The sequence below is a fragment of the Epinephelus lanceolatus genome, chromosome 21 (genome assembly GCF_041903045.1).
Source record: "Epinephelus lanceolatus isolate andai-2023 chromosome 21, ASM4190304v1, whole genome shotgun sequence".
NCBI lineage: Eukaryota > Metazoa > Chordata > Actinopteri > Perciformes > Serranidae > Epinephelus > Epinephelus lanceolatus.
In genome coordinates, this window is record NC_135754.1 from 25,195,218 (window position 1) to 25,219,731 (window position 24,514).

At 39.1% G+C, this 24,514-nt stretch overlaps 1 protein-coding gene across 3 annotated transcripts; it reads right to left on the reverse strand.

Moving 5' to 3' along the window:
* Positions 1 to 809: 809 nt before the first annotated feature.
* On the reverse strand, positions 810 to 24,437 carry ascc1 (activating signal cointegrator 1 complex subunit 1). 3 transcript variants are annotated; one of them, XR_004500809.2, is made up of 11 exons: positions 23,974 to 24,437; positions 23,770 to 23,872; positions 23,566 to 23,663; positions 23,298 to 23,476; positions 23,050 to 23,183; positions 20,398 to 20,517; positions 20,196 to 20,320; positions 19,491 to 19,564; positions 14,076 to 14,220; positions 7,799 to 10,159; positions 810 to 1,222 (listed from the first exon to the last, which is right to left on the reverse strand). XR_004500809.2 is itself a non-coding variant. In XM_033611531.2 (10 exons), exons 1-9 carry the CDS (start codon positions 24,086 to 24,088, stop codon positions 14,104 to 14,106), a joined length of 1,065 nt encoding a protein of 354 aa, XP_033467422.1. In that variant the 5' UTR covers positions 24,089 to 24,436; the 3' UTR covers positions 810 to 1,222; positions 14,076 to 14,103. The 3 variants fall into 3 exon arrangements, 1 of the variants encoding a protein (XP_033467422.1); XR_013488334.1 differs by lacking the exon at positions 7,799 to 10,159 and adding an exon at positions 11,252 to 11,296; XM_033611531.2 differs by lacking the exon at positions 7,799 to 10,159 and having other exon boundaries at positions 23,974 to 24,436.
* Between the last annotated feature and the right edge of the window lie 77 nt (positions 24,438 to 24,514).

Consider the following 24,514-nt stretch of genomic DNA (forward strand, 5'->3'; position numbering starts at 1 on the left):
TCTTCACCGACACACTCTGACAGCCCCTCATGCAATGTTGTTTTCTGTATTTTGTGATTTTTTTTTCATGTTAAAATGACAAGGTGCTCAAATTTACCTGCAGAGAACAGCGGTAAAGACTTATCCATCCTAAAATATGAACAGACACAATAATGCATAATACATACCATATTTCCAGGTTTTTAATCAGCATCTGTCAGAGGATGCAACAGCGACAGGTACAACTTCAATAAAAGCTAAAAATCTTGCAAACACTGTCTCTTACTACTTGTATATTTATTTAACCTGTTTTACGACAGTTGCAAGGGGCAGTTAATGTTCATCACCTGCAATTTAGGAGACATTTCTGTGACTACATGTAAAGTGGTTGTGCTCTCAGATTTGCATATTAAAGAAGACAGGACTATTGGCCTTAGCGGAGGTCTGTTTTATTTGAGTGCCCTTCTAGTCATTACTGTTTCATGTTGCTTGTCTTCCTGTGTACGTACTGTGTTATTATATATTTTTTGAAAAATGAATAAAACTGTCTGGACAAAACAGCAACAAAACAGTCCTCTTCTAGTATGTATAAAAAATGGAGGCAGCTCCACACAGCTAGTCAGAAATCTCTACATATCAGAGTTACGCTGTGGAAGAGTGCCTTTAATTGTGAGGGGATTAACTGATGTCATCAGCTCCCCGTGTTCCTCTCTAGGCAGATGTTGATAGAACTTATCTATCCTGTTCACCAAGCATAATCAGTTTACACAAAAGGAGTACAGGAGAAGGGAAGCTTCATTTGAATAACATCAGACAAGACAGCAAGCGGCAAAATTTAAAAGGTTGTTTATCTGTAAATATTTGCCATCTGCAAAGCAAACACATCCTGTTTTATGTCTTACAAACAGCTCATAAGGCCCAACACGAGCTCCGCCGCTTATCGTGGCAGTACGTATTCTCACTTGATGTAACAACTCCGCGAGGATCGCTTCAGGAATCCCTGGTACACAACAATTAATTGCAAAAGGCCAAGGGTGGATGCTTTACACATTTATTTATTCATCCCCGCCAGATTTAAGCAGAATGTTAAAATGTAGCACCTCCTGTCACCATGAAAGAAAAACACAACCCAAACAAATGTTCATTTTCCGACTGATTTCAACAAGATTCAGCAAAGATGCAAAGAGACGTTGTTGTGAGTCCGTTCGTGTTCATCATCTGATGGGAAATCCTCATCCATGACCTGCAACACATAATCAGTTATCAATATTTGTACTTTATAACACCCTAAGGCTGCATCTAATGATTGTTTTCATCTTCACTGACTGTGTTGGTTATTTTATAATGACTCAATGTATTATGTAGTCTATAAAATGTCAGAAAACAGTGAAAAATATCCTGGGTGACATCTTCATAATTGCTTGTTTTGCCTGAACAACAACATAAAACCCATAGATGTTCAATTTAAAATGATGTAAAACAAATTAAAGCAGCAAATCCTCACATTTAAGAAGCTGAGCAAGTGAGTGTTTGACATGTGTCCTTGATAAATGGCTAAAATGATCAATTATAATTCTTGATTCAATTTCTGTTTATGAAGTAATAGTATAATGTGCTACTGACTAATAACAGAACAAGATCGTTTTCAATATTAGTAAAACTTGACTTAAAATGTTAGTGGGTTAAATGACTTTGCTGCATCAAATCACATCGCTGCCTTTAAGTTCTGTTATTTAATTAACTTGTGTATATTCCACCCCAATGTTTTATTAGCTGCAGCCAGCAGCTCTACAGCTCGCTCTGTCAGGTAGTCGGTCCCCAAAATTTCCCCATCCTTTGGCGGCCACAGTTTTTGCCCTAGATCACATCCACACTAGGTCATTTTTATTTTAAAACAGATTTTGAGATACACACTAGCGTTTTAGCACTGTTTCAGAAATCATCTACATCCGTACTAACACGCCTTAAAACGCATATGACATGATCATTCATGTACACTGGGCGTGTGCGTGCTGATGTAGACGTGAAGCAGATTGTCTACTCTGCAGTTGTTTGCTTAGCAACAGAAAAAAAACTAAGGGGATGGCAGTAAGTAAGACCAGAGATTTCTTTGCTCGCACCGATGAGGAGGTGGAACTGTTACTGACAATTACATCAGTATAAGGTGGTCTCTGCGACAGACAGCAGATGGGAAGTGCAGAGCAAATATGGTGACCTATCAGAGCAATACAAGTGGCATTATCCATCACTAGACAAAGTCATGGCAACGAGAAAGTAGTACCAACACAAGAAGGTGTGGTGACCTAGCTACGTTTTGGCTTGACCGGTAGCAGCCTAACTGATAAGACCCAATCAGAAGGCAAACGTGGGCGCGTGAGTTATTATTTTCAAATGTCTCCATTTCTGAGCGTCCAGTCTGAAATGCAACCCAGGAGTTTACAACAAAAAAGCGGGCAGCAGTGTTTTCAAAGGTCTCTGTTTTAGGAGTTTCAAAGTGCTGGAGTAGTGTGAGCGTAAATGTAGCAATAGTTATGCATTTTAAAACAAAAACATATTGGTGTGGATGTAGCCTTAGGAGGCGACATTCAGCATGGAGGTCAAGTGTGTGTGTATGTATGTGTGTGTGTCTGTGTGTTTGTGTTCATACCAATTGGTTATAAGCGAGCTGGGCAGTGGGGTGGCCCATAACATGTACGTGGAAAGCGCCTTAACTGAGTCACGTAACATAATCACACTTTGAAGAAAGACACACAAACAAAATAGAAAAATAGATGAAAAATCCAGCTCATTTACTTAAGTCATGTTAAGTTTTGCCCCACCAACAAAGGCCTACTGGTTTTGCTGGGGTTTTAAGGGTGGAGCGAAATAAAAATGAACTATGATGTTGGGCAGGACGTCCTCAAGCAAGGAAGAAAATAAAGGGAGAGCGCACCTCAAGATGGAAAAAAATGAATGAGAAAATGAATGAAATTAATGAGCAATTAATTACAATCAGTCCCTTTAGGTTTTCGCGAAATGTTATTGGGATTGTTGTGTAAAATGCTTGATTTCATAGCAGCTTTTCAAGTTGTGATGCATGTTGTGATATTTATAGGCATTTTTTTTGTAATGAAATTGTAGGGCAAGTGAAAATCGCAATAATAGTTGTGATGCTGTCTAATGCCTGGTACATACTACATCATATCAGCCCGATTATTATAGCCCTACGCAGCGTCGCACGGTGTTGTCTCAGATCATGAACGACGAGTGTCGTAAGCGATAATCCGTCGTTTTATCTCCTGCAGGGTGTCATACTAGACGACAACCGACGCCATGTCTGGGATGCCTCACGGCGTCTTGACAGAAAGTCCAACATGTTTGATTTTCTTTTTGTCGTTCACGACTTCCCTCGTCACAGCCGTCACTTTGACCGATAGAAACACAGAGCAAACTGCTACTGTAGACAATTGTACGCCAACAACACCCCGACCTTTTGATATTTCCTCTAGGGACGTTACCACACAGAGTAAAAAAGGAAAATAATGGCGAAAGACGGCCCATTATGATTGGTCGTGGACCAATGTGTAGTCTATCATGTCCGTCAGGCCAAGTCACGGGACAACTTTATGACTCCACATTCGCCTAATCTGACATAGTGACTCCTCAGAACAGACAAAAATGTCGTGTAGTGTGAACCCAGCATTAGACTCTGAGCTTATTACTATGAGCATGCAGTGTTTCCCACAGAATTAGAATTTATTTCTAATGGATGGGGGGTTGGGGGGCAGCAACAGCTGATCACCGCCATTGTCGTAGACACTTGTGGGAGGCATCCCTGGACAAAGCAGAGTTCCTTTCCCATTGGTGATGGTTTACCCTGCCCCTACACTTTTACCACACCGCCTTCATAACTCCTGATGCACCTGGAAGTTTACAATTCCATGTGACGCCTAAAACGAGTGGAGCATTTTAAGCTGTGACCAACGGGTCTGTATCTCGTTCTGTTTGTCCACAAAGCTGTGCCCACTCTGTAGCAACAGCAGCTTTCTATCAGTGAAGCTTAAATCTGCCATGGAGGTCAAGTGTTTGTGAGGTTGTGTGCGTGTGAATGCATGCGCATACCTGGCAGCTATTGCGAACATTGTACATTAAGGCATTAAATATTGATGACAATAAAACAAACAAATGGTGCAGCTACATTTCCACTACAGCAGCCACCACTGCTTGTTTGTGGAGCAGTTACTCCCTGTGATAGGAGCTGCCACTGTAAAGTGTGCATGAGGAAAAAAAAAGAAGTCTGAGAGTGAGTTCCTGGATAGGGGAAACGTCAAAGGAAGTTATTTTGAAAGTGGAGGAGAGAATAAACCACATCGGGAGGCATTTAATAAGTAATCTCGAGTGACTTACAGCTGTAAGTGGAGCTGCTCTAAATGCGTATAGATCTAATTCAATTGGATTCAAACTGGGTCACACAGCTATTAAAAGTGCAAAGTTAGTTGAGAGCAGTCTGGCAGCAGTTTGCATTTGCCAGCAAAAGTACTGTAGCTGCTGTTTTTGCACTGCAGGCAGCTGCGGCAGGGGTGGCACAGAGTGCAGCACCTTTTTTTTTCAATTAAACGTACTCAACAGACAGAAGCCGGCTAATATCCTGAACTCTTGACATGCTCAGTCTCTACAGATGATTTATTTTTAGGCTGCATATCCAGCTTATACCCACTATTATAAATGACAAATCCTCATCAGTTTCACTACTCTACTTCCTACTACTAATGAACAGCATGAAGTGCTGTGTGAAGGGATTTAACACCACAACACTTTGGAGTGGATGGATAAAACACTTGAAGTCAGATGGAGGATTTGTGTAGCAGATTATAGCGTCCGATACAGAGAGAGTTTACAGCGGTGAAGCTCGGCGTCTGCATATTAAAACTGAATCGATCATGTTGGTAGAGACTAGCTGGCGAACATAGTGGAGCATTTAGCAGCTGAAGAGACAGATATTTCCCCCATGAGTTGGTGGAGATCAAAAACAGAACTAAAAAGAGAGAATATTGGACTTGTATTTGTCAGGTGGCCAGAGACGCGACTCCAAATGAATGCTAATGCTGCTCCTTGTCTGCTGAGTGGAAATAGGCAACGTTGCTAAAACATTTGCCATATTCACAATGAAAGGTGATAATATGTTAATGTTGTGTGTCCAGCTTGTTCTGCTGCCCCCCAAACAGACAGAAAATCAATAAATGTTGCTTTAAAGTCCCGACGAAGTTCATTTGAAATTTAAATACAGACACCTCCACAGTCCTTAAAGAAGTATTTTGCTGCTGGAAAGATGGTCCTATCTTAAAACTGGGCTCTCTGTGCAATAGAAAAATGCAAATAGTTTTGAAATTAGAGCTACATGACCAGGGAAAACAGAGGAAAAGTGCTGTGGCATTTGCTTTAGTCCAAAAGGTAGAAAACCTCCAACAACCAGAATGCACTGCGCTGCACCAGACCAATAAACACCCTCACTGGTAGGTGTTGAAATGCAAGCATGGACGTTTTGACACAGGAAACAATATGTCGACCAGCTGGGAACAAACAACCTTGAGTTACAGTTAAACCCTCTCCCCAGCAACGCTTTCCAGCTCCTCCTAGGGGACGCCAATGCGTTCCCAGGTCAGATGAGATATGTAATCCCTCCAGCATGTTCTGGATCTGCCCCGGGGCCTCCTACCAGTGGGATGTGCCCAGAGTACCTCTAGCTGAAGGCACCCTGGAGGCATCCTGATCAGATGCCTGAACCATCTCAACTGACCCCTTCTGACGCGAAGGAGCAGCGGCTCTACTCCGGGCTCCCTCCAGAAGTCTGAGTTTCTAAAGCTGAGCCCAGCCACCCCACGGAGGAAACTCATTTCGGCTTGTATCCAAGGGTGAATGCAAAATCTCAGCACACCTGTCTGATGAAGGTGACATCGACCGAAACGTTACGCCAATAAATATTTGACTGAGAGCGATACAGTGTGCGGGAACCTTTCTTTGATTTTGTGGCTGCTTGTATCCAAAATCTCATTCTTTCTGTCACTACCCAGAGCTCATGACCATAGGTGAGAGTTGGGACGTAGATGGACTAGTAAATTGAAAGCTTCTCCTTCCAGCTCAGCTCCCTCTTCACCACGACAGTCTGGTGCAGTGCCTGCATCACTGCAGACGCCGCACCAAACCGTCGATCGATCTCACACACCATTCTACCCTCACTCGTGAACAAGACCTGAGAGACTCGCTTGAGGCAGTAAGTATATTTGTAAATATGCTGGTAAAATAAGTTTCTGAAAATTGAAGTGAGAAATAGGCAACACAGAAGCAGAATCTTGGTTCATGTTTGATTAGCACTGCTTAGTTTTGCTGTTGGATCTCAGTTTTTCAGCCTCCATTTTTACAATACAGGAAAAAATATGGCACCCACTTCTCGTTCACAAATTCTTGTATTACAGCCAAACAGTGCACTAAAACATCTTTCTGAAAACATTTTAAGCGAGAAATAGGCAATGCACTACAGGACTTTTGGCTTATATTTGATCAGCACTGAGTAGTTTTACAGTTTGACCTCAGTGTGAGTGGGAGACAGAGAGAAGGGGGGAGGTCTCTCTCTTGATCCGCTTCTATACTCTTTGTGTCTGTGGTGGCGAGCGTACAAAACTTTGAAAGCACAATCTGTAGTTCGAGCAACAGCCCTAGAGCCAATGAAAATTCAAGCAGGGAGATGTACTGGTAAGCTGGAGGTTAACCACAGCTGGATGACGCGCTGGCTCCAGGAGTGTTGCTCAGATGACATACTGTGCTTCTGCATTTTCGTACGCCTGCCACCACTGACACAAATGGAAAAGAGGCAGATTTAGAGAGAGACCTGCCTCTGCGTCGCGCTCAAACTCAAACCAAACTCCGATCAAACTGTTCAACCAAGCAGTGCTGTTCAAATATAAACCAAAATTCTATTACTGAGTTCCTTATTTCTCACCTAAAATGTCTTAAGAAACATACTTTAGTGCACTGTTTAGCTGTAATATGAGAATTTGTGAACAGGAAGTGGGTGCCATACTGTTTCCTGAATTCTAAAAATGGAGGCTAAAAAAAACTGAGATGGAACAAAGCAGTGCTGATCAAATATGAACCAAGATTCCTTCACAGAGTTGCCTATTTCTCACCTGAAATGTTTTCATAAACATATTTTAGCACACTCTATAACTGTAACCTCGCATCACTCTCATCGCACCAACCAGCAGGAGAATTCAATGGTCCGTTGTGGTGCAGTGCATTCCGATAGTTGTAGGTTTTCTACTTCTTGAGCAAAAGCGAATGCCACAGCACTTTTGCTCTGTTTTTAATGCGGCAGTTTCAAAGGTATTTGCGTCTTTCTGCTGCACAGAAAGCAAAGTTTCATGAGAAGACAATATTTCCAGCACCAAAATACTTCAAGTTACTGATGCTAAATAAACTGCTTTTATGTCACATTGAAGTAACCAAATACTTTTAATAAATGGCAAACACTTACTAGTTCCAGCTTCTCAAATGGAAGATTTGATGCCTTTCTCTTTTATGTCATTATAAATTTAATACATTTGGGTTTTGAACTGTTTGTCGAACAAAACAAGCTACAAGCTAACAAGCTAATTCAAGACATCATCCTCGATTCTGCTACGTTGTTCTGAGCTTTTTTTCAGTGCTTTCCAACATTTCACACAATAAACAATTATCTCCAAAAAGTAATAGAGTTGGATCGATAATGAAAATTTGTTGCAGCCCTGTTTTAAACTCCTTGTGCAAAGTGTACATAAAGTAAACAGCCGTTTTGAGTGACTACCTGCTGTTCAAACACACCGGGCTTTGTGCCTCTCCTCCCTGTGTGAATGCCTCCAGCAGTAAACAGACGTGGACAGCTGCAGGCAGCCTCCAGACTCGGCGTTCTGAATGATAAAGAGCTGCTGCAGGGATCACCTGCCTCCTCGCTGGAGACACAGATTAGACATTTCAAATACTCTCGCCTTGGCTGTCCGTCAAGGCCGCTCGTGCCCATTAAGTGACAGAGTGATTAGTGTGACATTCAAACGGCGCTGACACTCAGCTGGAGAGTCACTTCCAACATGAGAGAACAATCAAAGGCAAGGCGCGCTGTCATATTTCACCGCTAACAATATCCAATTTGAAAGATTCGCTGGCTTAGTCTGGCAGGATCATTTTCACCTTTGTAGCTTCTCGTGGATAGATGTGTTTGATCGATCAAAAGACCTTCTTAAAGCAAGCTTATGATTCAAGCTTGTTAAGTGGAAAACATGACACCAGGAGTGCAAAGCAACCAACTTAAATGTCATCTTAGTGCTTCCTTACTGTCAAGTTCACCCTCTCAGTTAATTGGATTTGGATTAAAATATTCTACGAACCTGATCAGCATTCCAGCTTTAAGGCACATATGGGTAAAACTTAACCGTGACCTTAAAAAGTAATTAGGTGCTTAATCGATTTCATGTGTGTTATTACTCCGAGCACACAAATCAAACATATCTACTGTATTAAAAGGTCACGTCTGTCAAACATCGTCTTTTTTGTTTCCCCCAGCAGATGTTAACGCTGGCTCCTCTGAATGAACGCTTAATTTCTAATCACGCTTTGAGAAATTGCACAGTGCGGTTCTGAATATCAAAATGTGCTATAAAGAAGTTTGACACTGATCAAGTAAGACCTATTTCAAACAGAGTCTGCATAAAAAATGGCTACTGTGAAAACTGGCATGAAATTAAATATGCAAATTGGATGGAGGCCTAAACAATACTTGCTTGAGATAAAACAAGACTTACCAAACATGAATTAATTCTCATTATTGCGAGGTTCATTGTGAGCTTTACGAGCTTATTGGAGTGATTTCTTTGCTTTCACTTCTTTTTAAAATCACAGCTTTTTCTTTCTACAATTTTCACAAGGGGGAAAAAGTAAATAAACTGTTGTTTTATTTAATCGTAAGGCTCACCAATGTATGTAAACAAGCACATATGCACACATGCCTGCACAGACAACTAAACTGTTTAACATTTTAATTAAAACCCAGCTCCTGTGTCTCCTCCGATCTTCAGAAATAAGGATGCAGATCCACAGAGGAAATGGGTCTGCCGTAACACAAACAGACACTGAGGTCTCATTTATCCGGCTTATTGAAAGGGATGTATGCTAGTCTCGAAATCTCAAGGGTCAGGTTGGAAGTTCCCACAGCAGGAAGCTCGAAGCTGACTAATTAGGGTGAGGGATGTGGCAGGGACAGAAAAATATGTATGCCGGGCGGCGTGCTCACCCAGTTCAATCCAAATCATTTCCCACACCGTAAAAAGATCTCTAGAAAAAACAAAATGCTGTATGTAGTATTTTTGTTAATTTCTGACTTTGATTTCTGATAAAATGTGACTTGCTGATTTGCTGGCTCCTCAGATGTAAAAATCTTCCATTTTTTTCTGTTTTATATCTTTGTAAATTAAATAACTTTTTATTTTGTTAGTTGAACAAAACAAGTGATTTAAAGACCCATTCGCACGTAGCACTGACAAGCAGTATTTAAAGGAACAAAGTGTGAGATTTAGGGGGATATAGTGGCATCTAGTGGTGAGGATTGCATATTGCAACGATCTGAAACATCTCCTGGTAAAAATTCCTTCAGTGTTCATTATTCAGGAAGTTTTTATTATGAGCTTAATTATCCACAGAGGTCTCTTCCTCTCCAAAACAAACAAACCAGGTGATTAAAAACTGGTAAAAACACTGAATAAAGCAGTTTCAGTTACATGTTCATATTACTGTCTGGCATGTCGCAGATTGGCAGCTAGCCTTACACCTGCCAATGTGTGCTTACCTGTTTTCTTAGATAACTTAACATCCAGACCTTCATGAGGTTTTTACCAGGAGCCGAATTATCCACAGAGGTCTGTCAATCTCAAAAACAAACCAACCCAGTGATTTAAACTGGAATGAACACTGAATATAACAGTTTTATGTTTAAAAAAAATCTGTTTTTCCAACACTGCTTGTTGCCAACTACAGTCCGGACGTGAAAACGCACACGGACCTATCTAGAGCCAGCGTTTAGTTTGTCCGTGCTGAGCTACTGTAGAAACATGGTGGTGCAACATGGCTGACTCCATGGACAAGGACCTGCTCCCTATGTAGATATGAACGGGTCATCCTAAAGTAACAAAAACACAGAGGGAAACTTATATTACACTCCATTTCTGCTGATAAATCCCACTAGATTAAAGAGACACCCTTGAACTCATTCATTCATTCATTCATCTTCTAACCGCTTCATCCTCTTGAGGGTCGCGGGGGGGCTGGAGCCTATCCCAGCTGACACCCTTGAACTTAGCATTATTAAATAATCTATAAACAGGGATGGAACGATACATGATTTTATCAGGGATCGCAATGAAAAAAACTCAATAAGTTGATTGCGGTGAATTTCCATTAATGAAATAATCGTGAATATACGGTCAAGCACAACCTGTAGAGACTGCTGTGCAACCAAAAATAAATAAGACTGCAAAAACAAGCTGCAAACAAACCAATTTCAAAAAACAGATGAACCGTGTTTGGCATTCCCTCGTGCAAGCAATGCCAGAAAGTCCCCATCTGTACTGTAAGCAAAAATGCACCATAATTTTACATCATCCAGCAGATTTGGCTAGTGGATAGGTGGTGGACTCTGAGAGCTGGCGGCATGTGGGACGCCTTAACACTGTTCATCTGCACACACTCACCAGACTGAGGTGACACAGACCTGGTTGAAAATCAGCAAAGTATCCCTTTCACATCAGAAGATTAAATACCATTGAAATAGTTGAAAAGCCTGACTTTTACCATGCTTGTCTTTTGCTAAAAATGATTAACTGATTAGTTGTCAAATATTAAATTTATCACCAACTAATATGATAACTGATTGAGTAATGAGATTGAGACTGACAAAACAAGACATTTGAGGATGTCATTTTGGGCTTTGGGAAACACTGATCGCCTTTTTTCACCATTTTCTGACATTTTATAGTCAAAAAAACAAATACACTGAGAAAATAATACACAGATTTATCGACAATGAAAATAATCATTAGTTGCAGCCCTACAGTCCAACATGTTCTTAATCTATGCATCAAAACACACATATGGTCACTTAAATAAACATGTAATCTGAACGCCTTATACAGAAATCTGGTGACAAATTAAATGTCTTCGGTGTCTGAGTGTGTCTGCAGATGATGTATGTTCCTCCACGTGTTTTCAGTACCATCATTAGTGAAGACATCTGCCCAGCGCATCCTTAATCATGTCACTGCCAAAACAAACAAGGATGCACGTTCTCAATGAATTTCATTAACTTGCAAATGATCTTCTCACTCTCGCTCTGCGTGTGCTTTTGAACAATAGTATCGGCAAATCCCAGAGCCCTCACTGTTACCTGAGAGTGGCGTTCTGTGGCTGGATGTGTACTCCTGACCCACTAACAAGCATGCTCTCAGGAGACAGGGAGTGGATAATTAGACCTTTCCTGGGTCTGAAAAGATAAATTTTATGGAAGGCCTGGCTGGCTGGCTGTTTTCCGATGACGAAATTTGCATGTCCCTGTCTAATGGCGTCTGTTGACATGGCTCCAGGAGAACAGGGAAAAAAAAAGAAGTCACACCACTGCTGAAATGGGAGGGTGGACAGCAAGGGATGGCAGAGCTGACAAACAAAAAGCGCCCTCAGTTTCCATCAGTGTAACTTTTGGCCGCTGTGCAACTGCCCTCCTGCATGCCAAGCAGAGCGCATCGCCAGCTGAGGGGAGGGCTGAAAAAAGCTCTGATGGCAGGAGCAAGTGGCACAGGCTCTGTCCGATGTCTGTATTCACTGACACACCCGACAGACGGGAGTGGGAACGAGGTTGCGGCTTCATGCGGGGAGGGCACAGATAAAAAAGATGGAGGGGAAAAAAAACCAAGACTGGTGTAATAAATCATGTCAGTGACGCATTAACACATTCATGAGGCAGTAAGATGAAAGGAAGTGGATGATACTTATTAATGGTCAGGGTGAAACCAGAATTTTGGACAGTTATGAAAGTTTTTATGATTTAGTTTGAAATTATTTCCTTATAAACGTTAAAGTCTCACAGTCTGCAAGAGAAAGTCTGAGTTTCTCGAACTATCAGCTGAAAAACGGTTATAAAACTTTGATCAGCTATTTCAGCTGTCATGGTCACCAGGTGAGACGGTGCAGCAGGACTCCTTAAATTATTCATAATCTGCCATTAATACTGACTTCCTGTGAGACTGGACTGAATGTATATGAGATGTACTAGCCAATAATCTCCCGAGAGTGAACAAGTCAGGGCATTTAGACAACTTTAAGGGTAACGCTGCATTTGGATGGTGATATTTACCAGGTGATAAAAAAAGTAAATGATCATCCAGAGATGGAAGAAAGTTCTCAAAAAAGATAAATAAAAAAAAGAAGTAGTAGAGATGAAGAGGATGATATATTAGTGATGACCACAAAGACGAAGACATCGTAGCAGTAGTAATAGTAGTAGTAGTAGTAAAAAAGTAGTAGTGAAGAAGAAGCGCAATAAGACATAGTCTTAGCAATGAAGAAGTAGCAATGAAGAAGATGACGAAGAAGTAGTAGTAGTGAAGAAGAAGAAAAAAGAAGACAAAGAAGTTGCAGTAGTGAAGAAGAACAACAAGATGTAGTCTCAGTTAAGAAGAAGAAGAAGAAGAAGGAGTAGTAGCAATGAAGACAACGAAGTAGTAGTGACGATGAAGAAGAAGAGGAGCAAGAAGAAGATGTAGTCTTCGCAAAGAAGTAGTAGTGAAGAAGAAGATAAAGACAAAGTACCAGTAGTGGTGAAGAAGAAGAAGACAAAGAGGTAGCAGTAGTGAAGAAGAACAAGAAGGAGTAGTAGCAATGAAGACGAGGAAGGAGAAGTAGTAGTGAAGAAGAAGATAAAGACAAAGAAGCAGTAGTAGTAGTGAAGAAGAAGATAAAGACAAAGAAGTAGTAGTAGTAGTGAAGAAGAAGAAGACGAAGAAGAAGGGGCAGTCTTAGAAATGAAGAGGTAGTAGTAGTGAAGAAGAAGAAGAAGAAGAAGAAGATGTAGACTGAGAGGTAGTAGTATTGAAGAAGAAGAAGCAGTGGCAGTGAAGAAGAAGCAGTGCTGGTGATGAAGAAGACAAAGACGAAGTAGTCTTAGTAACAAAGAAGCAGCATTGAAGAAGAAGAAGTAGTAAAGAAGAAGACATAGTAGCATAGAAAAAGAAGTAGTGAAGAGGAAAATGAAAGAGAAGTGGCATTAGTGAAGGAGAATAAGATGTAGTAGTAGTAAACAAGAAGAAGGAGACGTAGTAATAAAGAAGATGTAATAGCAGCAGAGATGGAAAAACAGTCTCCTAAATGTAGTAGAGGTATACAACAACAAACTTATATCAAATGAATTAACTCATGTACAAGTATCTCAGATTGTACTTAAATGTCATTTGTCCACAAAGCGTCACTTATTATATATTTGATACAACCTGATCCAGGACTGATCTAAACCCTCTCATCTGTCTTCACATCTTTAACAATCCAATTTCACACAGTCAGTCAATCATCTCCTCCTCTAACGTAACATAATTACACTGTGACTGCCATCCAAAATACAATCTCCCAAAAGAAGTAAACACATTCTACTTTCAAAATCACAAATTTCAAGTTTTTTATTCAAGTTTTCTTTTGATTGTTCTATTAAAATGTATTATGTGTCATTTATTCTGATGCTGTTTGACTCAGGTTCCCTGAGGAACACCAACTGTATGGAGACTGAAGTACAAAAACACAAATTTGACTACCTGGAGCATTTCAGTGTGACTTTGCATGTTTCATCTTTTGAGGGAATTTTCAATCATTCTGCACTCTGATCATTTGATTTTTCCACATAAACTGTTGCCAGAGGATTTTACAAAAAGACTTTGGTTCAGATACAGGCAGAAAAATGAAAAGAATACAACCCAAACCTTATGCTGCCACCTAGTGGTCGACAGCGCTTTGGTGTTCTGCTAACCTAGAAACTTCATTAATTATTAATACCCCACCTGAGAGTCTGCTCAGCCCTGCTGAAGCTCATGAGAAGCTGGCACTTCCTGCGGAGGTGTAGTAGCCTGTACAATCTGTCGAGTATCTCTGGGACAGCAGGACAGTGTTCAGCTCAAACTCTCCAAAATGATATGTGCCAAATTTCTGTAAGGAAAACAGCAAAAGCGTTAAAATAATGAAATAAAAGCTTCAATGATACAAAACTTCATCATCATTACAAAGTCGTAATCTGCCTGAGGATCTGAGAGCCGCTGGAAGAGCTGACATTTTTAAACTTAAAACCTACTTATCAGTCGGGCTTTTTATCATGAATAGTTTATAGACATTAATTTATTTATTTATTTACTTTATATTCATTAACATTATTGTCTTTATGTTGAAAGTTTTGCCTTATTTTATTACTATAATCTTTTATTTTATTTACTTATTCTTTTCTTTTTATCATCACCATCATCATTATTGTAATTATTATTATTATCCCTCAAAGATTTAATTTGCTTTGCTGTGTTTTGTTTTTTCAATCTATTTTATCTAGTTTTTGTCTAACTTTTAGTATTATAATAATTATTTTATTAATTATTTTAGTTTTATCATTATTATTACTATTATATTACTGTTATTATTATTATTATTATTATTATTAATAATATTAATCATTTTAGGTTTTTCTTATCCATCGTAGATTTAATTTGCTTTGCTGTGTTTTGTCTGTTTAATCTATTTGTCTAACTTTTATTATTATAATTATTATTATTATTTTATTATTTCAGTTTTTTATTATCATTATTATTATTATTATTATTATTATTATTATTATTATTATTATTATTTTCCCTCAAATTTAATTTGCTTTGCTGTGTTTTGTCTGTTTAATCTATTTTATCTAGTTTTGTCTAACTTTTATTATTATATTATTATTATTAATTATTTCAGTTTTATTATTATTATTATTATTATTATTATTATAATCATTACTATTTTCACTCATAGATTTAATTTGCTTTGCTATGTTTTGTCTGTTTAATTTATTTCATCTACTTTTTGTCAAACTTTTATTATTATTATTGTTGTATAACTTTAAAATCTATTCTATTGTGTTTCATTGCTGTCTTTTTTATCCTCGTTTTGCCTTTTATAGTTTTCATTTTGCTGTGTTTTGCTATCATTACTGTTATTATAGCTTTTTATATGTTTTGTTTCATATTTTCATAGTTTTTATCGTCTTTTAACGTGTATTGGTCTTGAATTATTTTTTTTGTTATGTTTACAGTCTACACTTTTTCTGTCTTTATTATTGGCCTGAGGTGCTTTGAACTGCACTAACCTAAAATGTGTTATACTAATAAAGTTTGACTGATTTATTGATTACACATTATTTTTCCATTATAACAATATTTCCTGATTTAAAAAAAACACAACAAACTAACCACTAAATGATTTAGAATAGGCAGCACTTTGCTTTAAAAGTGAACTTGTTAAACTTTGTGGAGAAAAATAATAACCTGTCACTCACAAACATGGTGTTACCATGGTGACGGGCGACCGAGCATTTGTTCGGCACCCTTGTGTCATTTTCAGAGAGGAGAAAATGAAGGATTTTGTTATTCAAACAAAGACTTTCTCTCTGCACTGCAGAAGAAAGGTGGCTGAATCTCAGAGCTTTTTTTTTTGTTATCTGCAGTGTCAACTCGGTGTCACATTTCAGTTGTCACACACACAAAGACACCGAACCTGGAAGATTTTACACTCTCACTCTGACAAGTGCTGCTTTAACAAAAAAAATCAATCAAAACTCTTTGAGCTGTACAGGAGTGTTCTTGTTCCCTCAGATAACAGGTTTAATCAATATACTCTTCAGCAGATAACACCACCAGATAGCAGATTTTTAACACCCTGTTTTTCAGCATTGTTGGTTGTAGAAATCTTAAATGCACCATATGTAATTTCTGCAGCTAGGGGTCTCTTAATCAAAACTATAATAGAAGACTTAAATGACATGATGAAGTAGCATGGGATTGTGGGAGCTGTGTTTACTGTTGAGAAGTCACAGGGAAGGCGTTTTTCTGTAGGCCAACACAAAATTTAGTGTCACCCTGGTTGCCTTGTTAAAAAACCTTTGGGATTCATTCATTCAAAAACCCACTGACTCTGAGACGAAGGAACCAAGAGTGCTAAAATGCTAACTCATTTCTGTGGTTTAGGACTCATTCTCGTGGCACTCTACTACTACTACCGATTAAAATCTGACGTGAGGCAGACGTTATGCTCACAGACGAGGACATGCACTGAAGTTTTGTATACATTACTTTTATTCACGTCATGTCACTTCAGTCCAATTAAATAGCTGCATTTAACTTCAGCTAATGCAATGTTAACTTGCTAACTTATCATTAAGTTCAGATAAGTTGAATACCCTTACAGCTACTGTAGCCGTAAAGTTGTGTGCTGACTTCAATCTTGTGGTAGCCCAGCGTTGTTATCCGTGGCAAAAATAATACTAGAAATAACTTTATGAGTGTTGTAATGTTATTATGTTACCGTGTGTGTTAGCTTGGTGGCTGGCATAAGCAGCGTGTCATAGTAGCACATCACAGTAAGCTGGATCGATATTGAAATATCATATAAATAAATAATCTCTACTGCAGTGGATTCCAAACTTTTTGTGCCAAATCAAGGCTTTTAATGTGTCACACACTTACAATGCCCACGCGTGAATGAAGGTTTTTTAAATTCAATTCAATTATACTTTTTTAGCTAGACTTTGCCTCTTTATTAGGAACAGGGGCACACAACATGCTGATACAGTCACTTAAAAATTAACTTTTTGTATAGGCCCAGTTGAATATTGCAATAATAACGTGTGGTTATCAAAAAATTCCATGGCACATCTGGAGTAGCATCGTAGCACAACATTTGAGAAAAATACTGTATAACTGTTTGAGTAAAATTCTGTGGCCTTGTATGATTCCTCTCTCACTCTGATACATATCAGCTGGTGTTTCTCCGGTAAGGTTTTATGGCGCCACTGAGAGGCGACAAAATGAAATGCACCATTAAAAGTGGAAATATCACATATTATATGTTTAAACCAGCACTGCTGAAATTAAAAGTAAAATTTAAAACATAACAAAGGGATCTGCATATCACACTTTTTATGTTACTGGAAATAATTGTATTATTAGTTTATACGGTGTTAATGTAGCACAATGCACATATTTGTATTTACACACTTACGGACATTCTTATTTTGATTTTATTGAATTTATTATTTTATATTTACATATTTCTATTTCATACTCTTATTCTTACTTCTTTTAATTCTCTATTCTTCACATCGGAGCGACTGTAACAGATCACTATTTCCCCTCGGGGTTCAATAAAGTACCTCTGATTCTGATTATTGTTTTTATCTCATCACTGTTGGGTGTTTTATTTTTGGATTACTTTTTAAATTTCCTGATTTTTATTTTGCGTCACTGCAGTCAACCATGTAAAGAACTCTGTAACTATGTTTTTAAAAGTGCCTTATAACCAAAATTTATTTAGATTACTGTTATAATAAGTCCTGAATGACCAGGATCTGACTGACTTGTGATAACTCTGTTCAGGCACCTATAGCAAACAGCAGTTGTCTTAAAATTCTTACCTGAAATGTGACTTACACAATTACAGAAGACAATTTGACTTGTCACAGTGGGAAAAGCTCATGTGTAAAGAAAAGAATTAAAGATGGCTGAATTTAATTTAGCTGCACCAGTTTCAGAGTACTGGTGTTGTGCATGCTGTCATGCTATCACGCCTTACTGGGACGCTCTAATAGAACAGAGACATCATTAATGTTGTTAGCTACACTGCTGCTTTGCCTACTGTGACGAATCAAAATGCCTGCTGTGAAAAAGGCCTATTTATTAGTTACACCCAAAACAGAACATCACACACACACAGATTACCCACTGGGGATATGTATAAATACTCAACGTGTTTGTGATTTGAAAGTGGGGCGACCATAAGTGGCTTCTGAGTGGATCAGGTGGGTTACCGTCTAATTACACATCGCAGCTGGTCTGGGAACACAATCATTTAGTGCCCGCCTGAAATCATAACACCATTACAATTGGTGGCAGTGAGTCGGCCCCGAAATTAACCAGATTATCCTCTGTGCATGCTCGAGTGCTGTCAGAGTGTTCCCCCCCAAACAACTAAATCCATCTATTTTTAAGACCTATTAATCGGCAAGCTCTCGAGTCCCAATGAGACTCAGATGTAACCACAGTTGAAAACCTATACACAGTGTGCTGAAGGTGCAGACGGTGTTGCATCAGGTGTGGTGCAATACTGCTGCAGGTGCATGAATACAGTAAACAGAAGCTAGTTATTTTCCACATATATTTTAGTTAAACATTAAGTCAAACTTATATATCTTATAGTAGGCTCCCTATTTTTTCTAGATTTAAGCAAAAATAATTCATTTTTTTTCACCTACTTTATTGTACTTATGTTGTAAATTTTCTTCTGTTATTTTGAACATTTAACATTTTTTAAAACACAGCTGAAAACCTTTTTATTTAGTTTGTCTTTTAATACATTTCATTTTTATTTTATCTTATTTATTTTATTTTATTTCGTTTTGTTTTATTTTATTTTATTATTTATTCTGATTTTTATTATTCTACTGTCTTTTTATTGTCTAATTTTTCTGGCCTTTTTGCTTTAGTTTTAATGTGTTGCATATTTAATGTGAAGCACTTTGAGCTACATCTCTTGTGAGAAAAGTTCTCTATGAATATTGATTATTATTTTTATTTTATCTATTTTTTTTTTATTATTTCTTTGTTATATTTTTCCCTCTTACCGATTTTATTTGTCTTTGCTTTGTTTAGCCTTTTTAATCTATTTTATGCCATTTTTGGTCTGGCTTTTATATATTTCATTTTTTTTTTAAATTTTATAGCTTTAACCAGTATTTTATTGTCATAATTTTTATTCTTGTTTTGTCTTTTTATCTAGTTCTCTAATCTAATGTTTTATTTCACTTTGTTTTACTATTATCACTGTTATTATAGCTTTTAAATTATTTATTTTTATTAGATTTTCATGATTTTATTCTTTTATTTTCTCTCAAATTGTTAAATTGCCTTTATGTTTTTACACTTTTTCTGTCTTATTACCAGCCTATCTGACATCTGTGAAGCACTTTGAACTACATTAACCTGTATGAAAGGTGCCATACAAATAAAGTTTGACTGCCCAGTTTTTTTAATCAAGCTTACCTTTACGTTTTCATTTGGCCTACAGAAAAAAAATCTTTCAAAATCCTCATGTGTAATTATGTGATATCAAGTAGAGAGAACAGGTCAGAGTGTCTATAATCCAGCAGTATGAGAAAGGGCAGGCAGGAGTAAATTTCCTCTAACCTTTAAAATGTTTCTGGCGTCAAAAGCCTCTCTTTCACTCAAGGCTTGTCTTCCGGGGACGCCCGTGTCTTCAACTGGAAAAACACCGGAGTGTAAAAGACAGGCTTAACAATGTAGCACAGGACAAAGACATGCATGTTAACTCCTGAACAAATAAACATGTTGACTTGCTGCAACAGTGGGCAATTGTAAGGTGACAGTCAAGGTCACTTTAGTTGTGAAACAGGGACTAAGGAGGAGGAAAAACACTGCAGTTTAATCTTCAGCAGTCTGGCAAACGTGGTCGGCAGTGACACGGCCCCTCCCTTGTGCTGTGTTGTTGGTCAGCTCAGTACAAATTTGAGAACTGGGGCTGGACTTTATCCACGGCCAGAATGAATGAGGCCATTGTCAGAGTACTTGGAAAACACGCCGCTTGGTGCACGTAAACAGAGCGGTGGCCAAACAGAGAACTAGCTGCCAGATGCCTGTCTTCAGGAATTTGTTGTTGTAACTGCTGAAGATTCAGCTTTGTCGTCACTGCAGCTCAGGTGCATGCCAAAAGATAATAAGGGGACACTGTCACATAGGTTCAGGGCAGGAGGTGCAAATGTGGTCACAGGACAGGAGGTACGAATGTGGTCAGAGGACAGGAGGTACTGCGTCAATAACTTTGTTTCTACTCAAGCTACTGGCACATACGCCTTTTGCATGTAATGTTTTTACCTGTGGAGTCCTTTCTGAACAGAGTGTTCATCACAGTGCCGTGCAGCTTCACCCTGTCCCACTCTCTGACCATCAGCCCCGCTGAGACAAAGTGCTCTACCAGCCGGTCGGCAATCACCTGCAGCCTTAAGAGCAGCAAGAGAAAAAAACATAGTAACTTTGTAAATTCATTTAAGTGTGAATTTGTGTCTGATCCACTTACTTGTCTGACTTGTCTTTCACATTGACTTTGGCATACAAGACGTCCACCATGGCTGGGTCATCGTTCATGTACTCTATACCCGTCACCTCCACCTGCAGTGGATTCCCTTCTGTGATGTCCCTAAGGGCAGACAGTAAAAAGCAGATTGCAGTGACTCACCTGGAACATCAGGTTTACAAGTTTCCTCCAGATTTTCCATTTCAAAGTTCCCTACTTCTCCAGACTCAAATTTTCAGTCCTCCATAATTTTTTTAGATCATAATTGGCATCTGAGTACAAATTGCTGGATGTTTATTATGCAAATAAACAGTTTTAAAATCCAACCATTGACACGTACGTTCCATTTTGACAATGTCTTCAATTATGTTGCCAAAAAATTGTGCCCATGAAAGACCAAACCCCTGCTCCAAGAGGAAGTAAAGTAACCAGTGTTACCCATGCCTGTATTATATTCTCTTAACATATTGAATAAATATTATATCATAGTTTCCTCCCATAGTTTTTGGTCTCTTTTATAAATAAGAACCAAAAGGGAATTGCAGTAAACACAGTCCATTTACTTTTCTGATTGCAGCATAAATCATAAATGTTCAGACAAGCTTAAAATCTGGTCATTTGTGGTGCTATGTATCTGTGCAATTTAAACATATTCCTGCTTTTTCCTCCTGTCTGGATTTGTTTCAGTTATTAAGCACTTGAGGCAGAGCTGTTTTGCAGGTGTAGGAGTGTGCGTTCAGTCAGACGCCAGACTTCCTGCCTTCTTTTGACGACATCAAGCTCACTCTGGCCTGTACTCTCAAACAGTGGTGAACATTTTTACTGCTGCCTGCTCCAAACGCCATGAAAAACGTTCAGCTTGTATAAGCATTTTATTATTTTTAGAGATTTGAATTTTACATTTTAGAAAACAGAATAGAGGCAACAGTCTGAAAACACAAATAGTTTTCTGCACTCTTTTATTTTTTTCAATACTGAACCAGACTTGGAAATAACTAAAATCAAAGTCCACACCTTTACATGCTGAGTAGAATCCTGCTGCTTTTAGATTTTACTGTCATATTTTTTGGACCCTGAATGTCGAGCAATACAACGTTCTGTTTGTAAAAACGTTGTTGTACTCCAAGAACTTTTTCTTGTGTATGTGAAACTGAGTTAACTTGTAATCCTGTTATCCAATCGTTATAATTCAGTCTACTCAGATCCAATTCAATCCAACCTTTGGAAGGTACAATGACATAAATTGATTACTTATTACCTCTGCCAGGGAGGTTTGATGACGTTTTTGGTGCTGTTTGTTAGTTTATCAGAAGGATTACAGAAACACTACTGGCCTGTAATATTCTATAGTTTGCTTTTTGTCAACAAATCCCTTAAATAAACCAAGGAAAAAATGTGTTGGTACCTAATTTACTCATCTATGGCACTCAGTCCAGAATCCATTCAAAGTAAACACTGTATTTGTTACTACTGTAACTACTTTCTGCCGTAGATTTGGTGCCCTTTAAGTATTTACAGCAGCAGGACAGTTTATTCCAACCCTCACCTATGGTGATGAGCTTTGGGTAGTGAACGAAAGAATGAGATCGCGGATACAATCAGTGGGAATGAGTTTCCTCCGTGGGGTAGCTGGGCTCAGCCTTAGAGATAGGGTGAGGAGCACAGACATCTGGAGGGAGCTTGGAGTAGAGCCGCTGCTCCTTTGCATCAAAAGGGGTCAACTGAGGTGGTTTGGGCATCTGATTAGGATGCCTCCTGGGTGCCTCCCATTAGAGGTGTTCAGGGCAGAGCCCACTGGTAGAAGGCCCCGGGGCAGACCCAGAACACACTGGAGGGATTACATATCTCATCTGACCTGGGAATGCCTTGGGGTCCCCCAGGAGGAGCTGGAAAGTGTTGCTGGAGAGAGGGACGTCTGGGGTGCTTTGCTTGGCCTGCTGCCCCTGTGACCCAGTCCCGGATAGGCGGATGGAAATAGGTGGATGAAGGACAGTGTACACAGGACTGACTAAAAAAATAAACTACAGTGCCAACATGTCCCCAGGTGCAACAGTGTAGCTCACTGAGGTGTGTTTGGCACAACGGAATAAGTTACATCACGCTCATGCAACACAGACTTGTTAGTAGGATCAAGTCATTGTAAGTTTTCAACAATTAATAAAATATAGAATACCACCAGATTTATTCTCAACAGCAATCCTTTTGGGTTTATTCTATCAAGTCTTGTTTTTATCTTCAATAAAACCAGAACAGTTCATTCATTCATTTTCTATAGCCACTTATCGTGTTGGGGGTTGCGGGGGGCTGGAGCCTATCCCAGCTGACATTGGGTGAGAGGCAGGGTACACCCTGGACAGGTCACCAGACTATCACAGGGCTGACACATAGAGACAGACAACCATTCACTCTCACATTCACACCTACGGACAATTTAGGGTCACCAATTAACCTGCACGTCTTTGGACTGTGGGAGGAAGCTGGAGTACCAGGAGAAAATCCATGCTGACACAGGGAGAACATGCAAACCTCCCATCCTGTATTTGAACTGGGAACCCTCTTGCTGTGAGGCACAATGCTAACCACTGCACCACTGTGCTGTTTTTAGTTACACAGTTTAAATCTTAGCGTGATATAATAACCTTATTTGGCCCCTACCTGATTACATTTTGACACTCCTGAAGGTGTTCACATGCTTTTCTCACTTCTGTGTCATTCAACAGAGCCAGGGTGCCGATGGTCAGGTGAAGCTTTGCGGCGTTCTGAAAGATGCTTCCATCTATTCCATTATCCTACACAATTCAGAACAAACTGTGAATTAATTTAGGATGTAATGTGTTGATCTGAACCAATACATGGCCACCACTGTCACCCATCATTACACTTTCATATTCCTTTGACACTACCTGTGAGCACTGCTTCAACACCTCGTCTTTAAAACTCAGGAATCCTTCTTGAATTTTGGGATCGTTCAGAGGGAATGACAGGAAGTGCGTGAAAGGCTGCTTCTTCCGGAAACTCTCAATGAGGACCTCGACTCGTGTGACTGCAGATGAGACCGCAGATTTGTGGGAACCTGTGATAACTGTCAGACAAAGGAAGAAAGTCAAGAGAAAGTCTTTTGTTTCACAGTGTGCTCTCTGACTTAAATGATGCTCTTATTATATGCCACACCTATCTGTCCTTCCACTCCTTGTTTGGGGATGCTGATAGATGTCTTTGTATCAAACTCCAGGCGTCTGCGTGTCTCTCCTTTTTTCCCAATGATGTATCTGCAGTACAAACACATTATGCTCTTTACAAACAAAACATATTGTGCTTTTCAACTTGGGGGAGATACAAAACAATCACAGCATGTTTATTTTGGAAACATCTCACTTGTAAAGGACACTTGGCACATCAATGGCACAGCGGTATCCCTTATCAGTTTGCTCAATGAAGTTGGCATCACAGGATTCATCTTCTGCCAAGTCTTCACTCTCTGTACATGTCAAGAAACAACAAATATACAGATAAATTATTAGTTTCTTTTATAGGAAATTGTGGCCACAGCTTGACAGCACTGCCTGGGACTTCACATACCTGGTGGTCCCATGTAAGACATATCTTCCTCTTCCTCATAATGTTCTTCCTTAATGACATTCCTCCGGTATATTCTTCCATGTATATTGATAAGAGCTGGACGTAAAACATCCATAGTGTAAACTAGTTAACGTTAGCTAACTTTAAGCTAACCTAGCAAGACTAATAAACCTCTAAATTGCTCGATAACAAGTTGCCTACACGAAATAAATGGTGTAAATTAGCTTTTGTAGCTTTTTCAACACTTTAGCTGGCTAGTTGCTCATTTATATTGAAAAGAGCTGGACGTTAAACATCCAGTGTCAACTAGCTAACGTTAGCTGAACTTAAGCTAACCGAACAATACTAATAACCCTCTAAATTGCTAGCTACACGACGTATAAATTAGCTTTTGTAGCTTTTTAAACACTTTAGCTAGCTAGTTTCTCCTAACGTACATGTCAGTTGACGTTCACATGTTGGTTTCCCTGCTTTACGACACACAGCGGCGGCGTTTCATGTTCAGTAGATCTACAAACGGAAATTAACGGAAACGACCCGT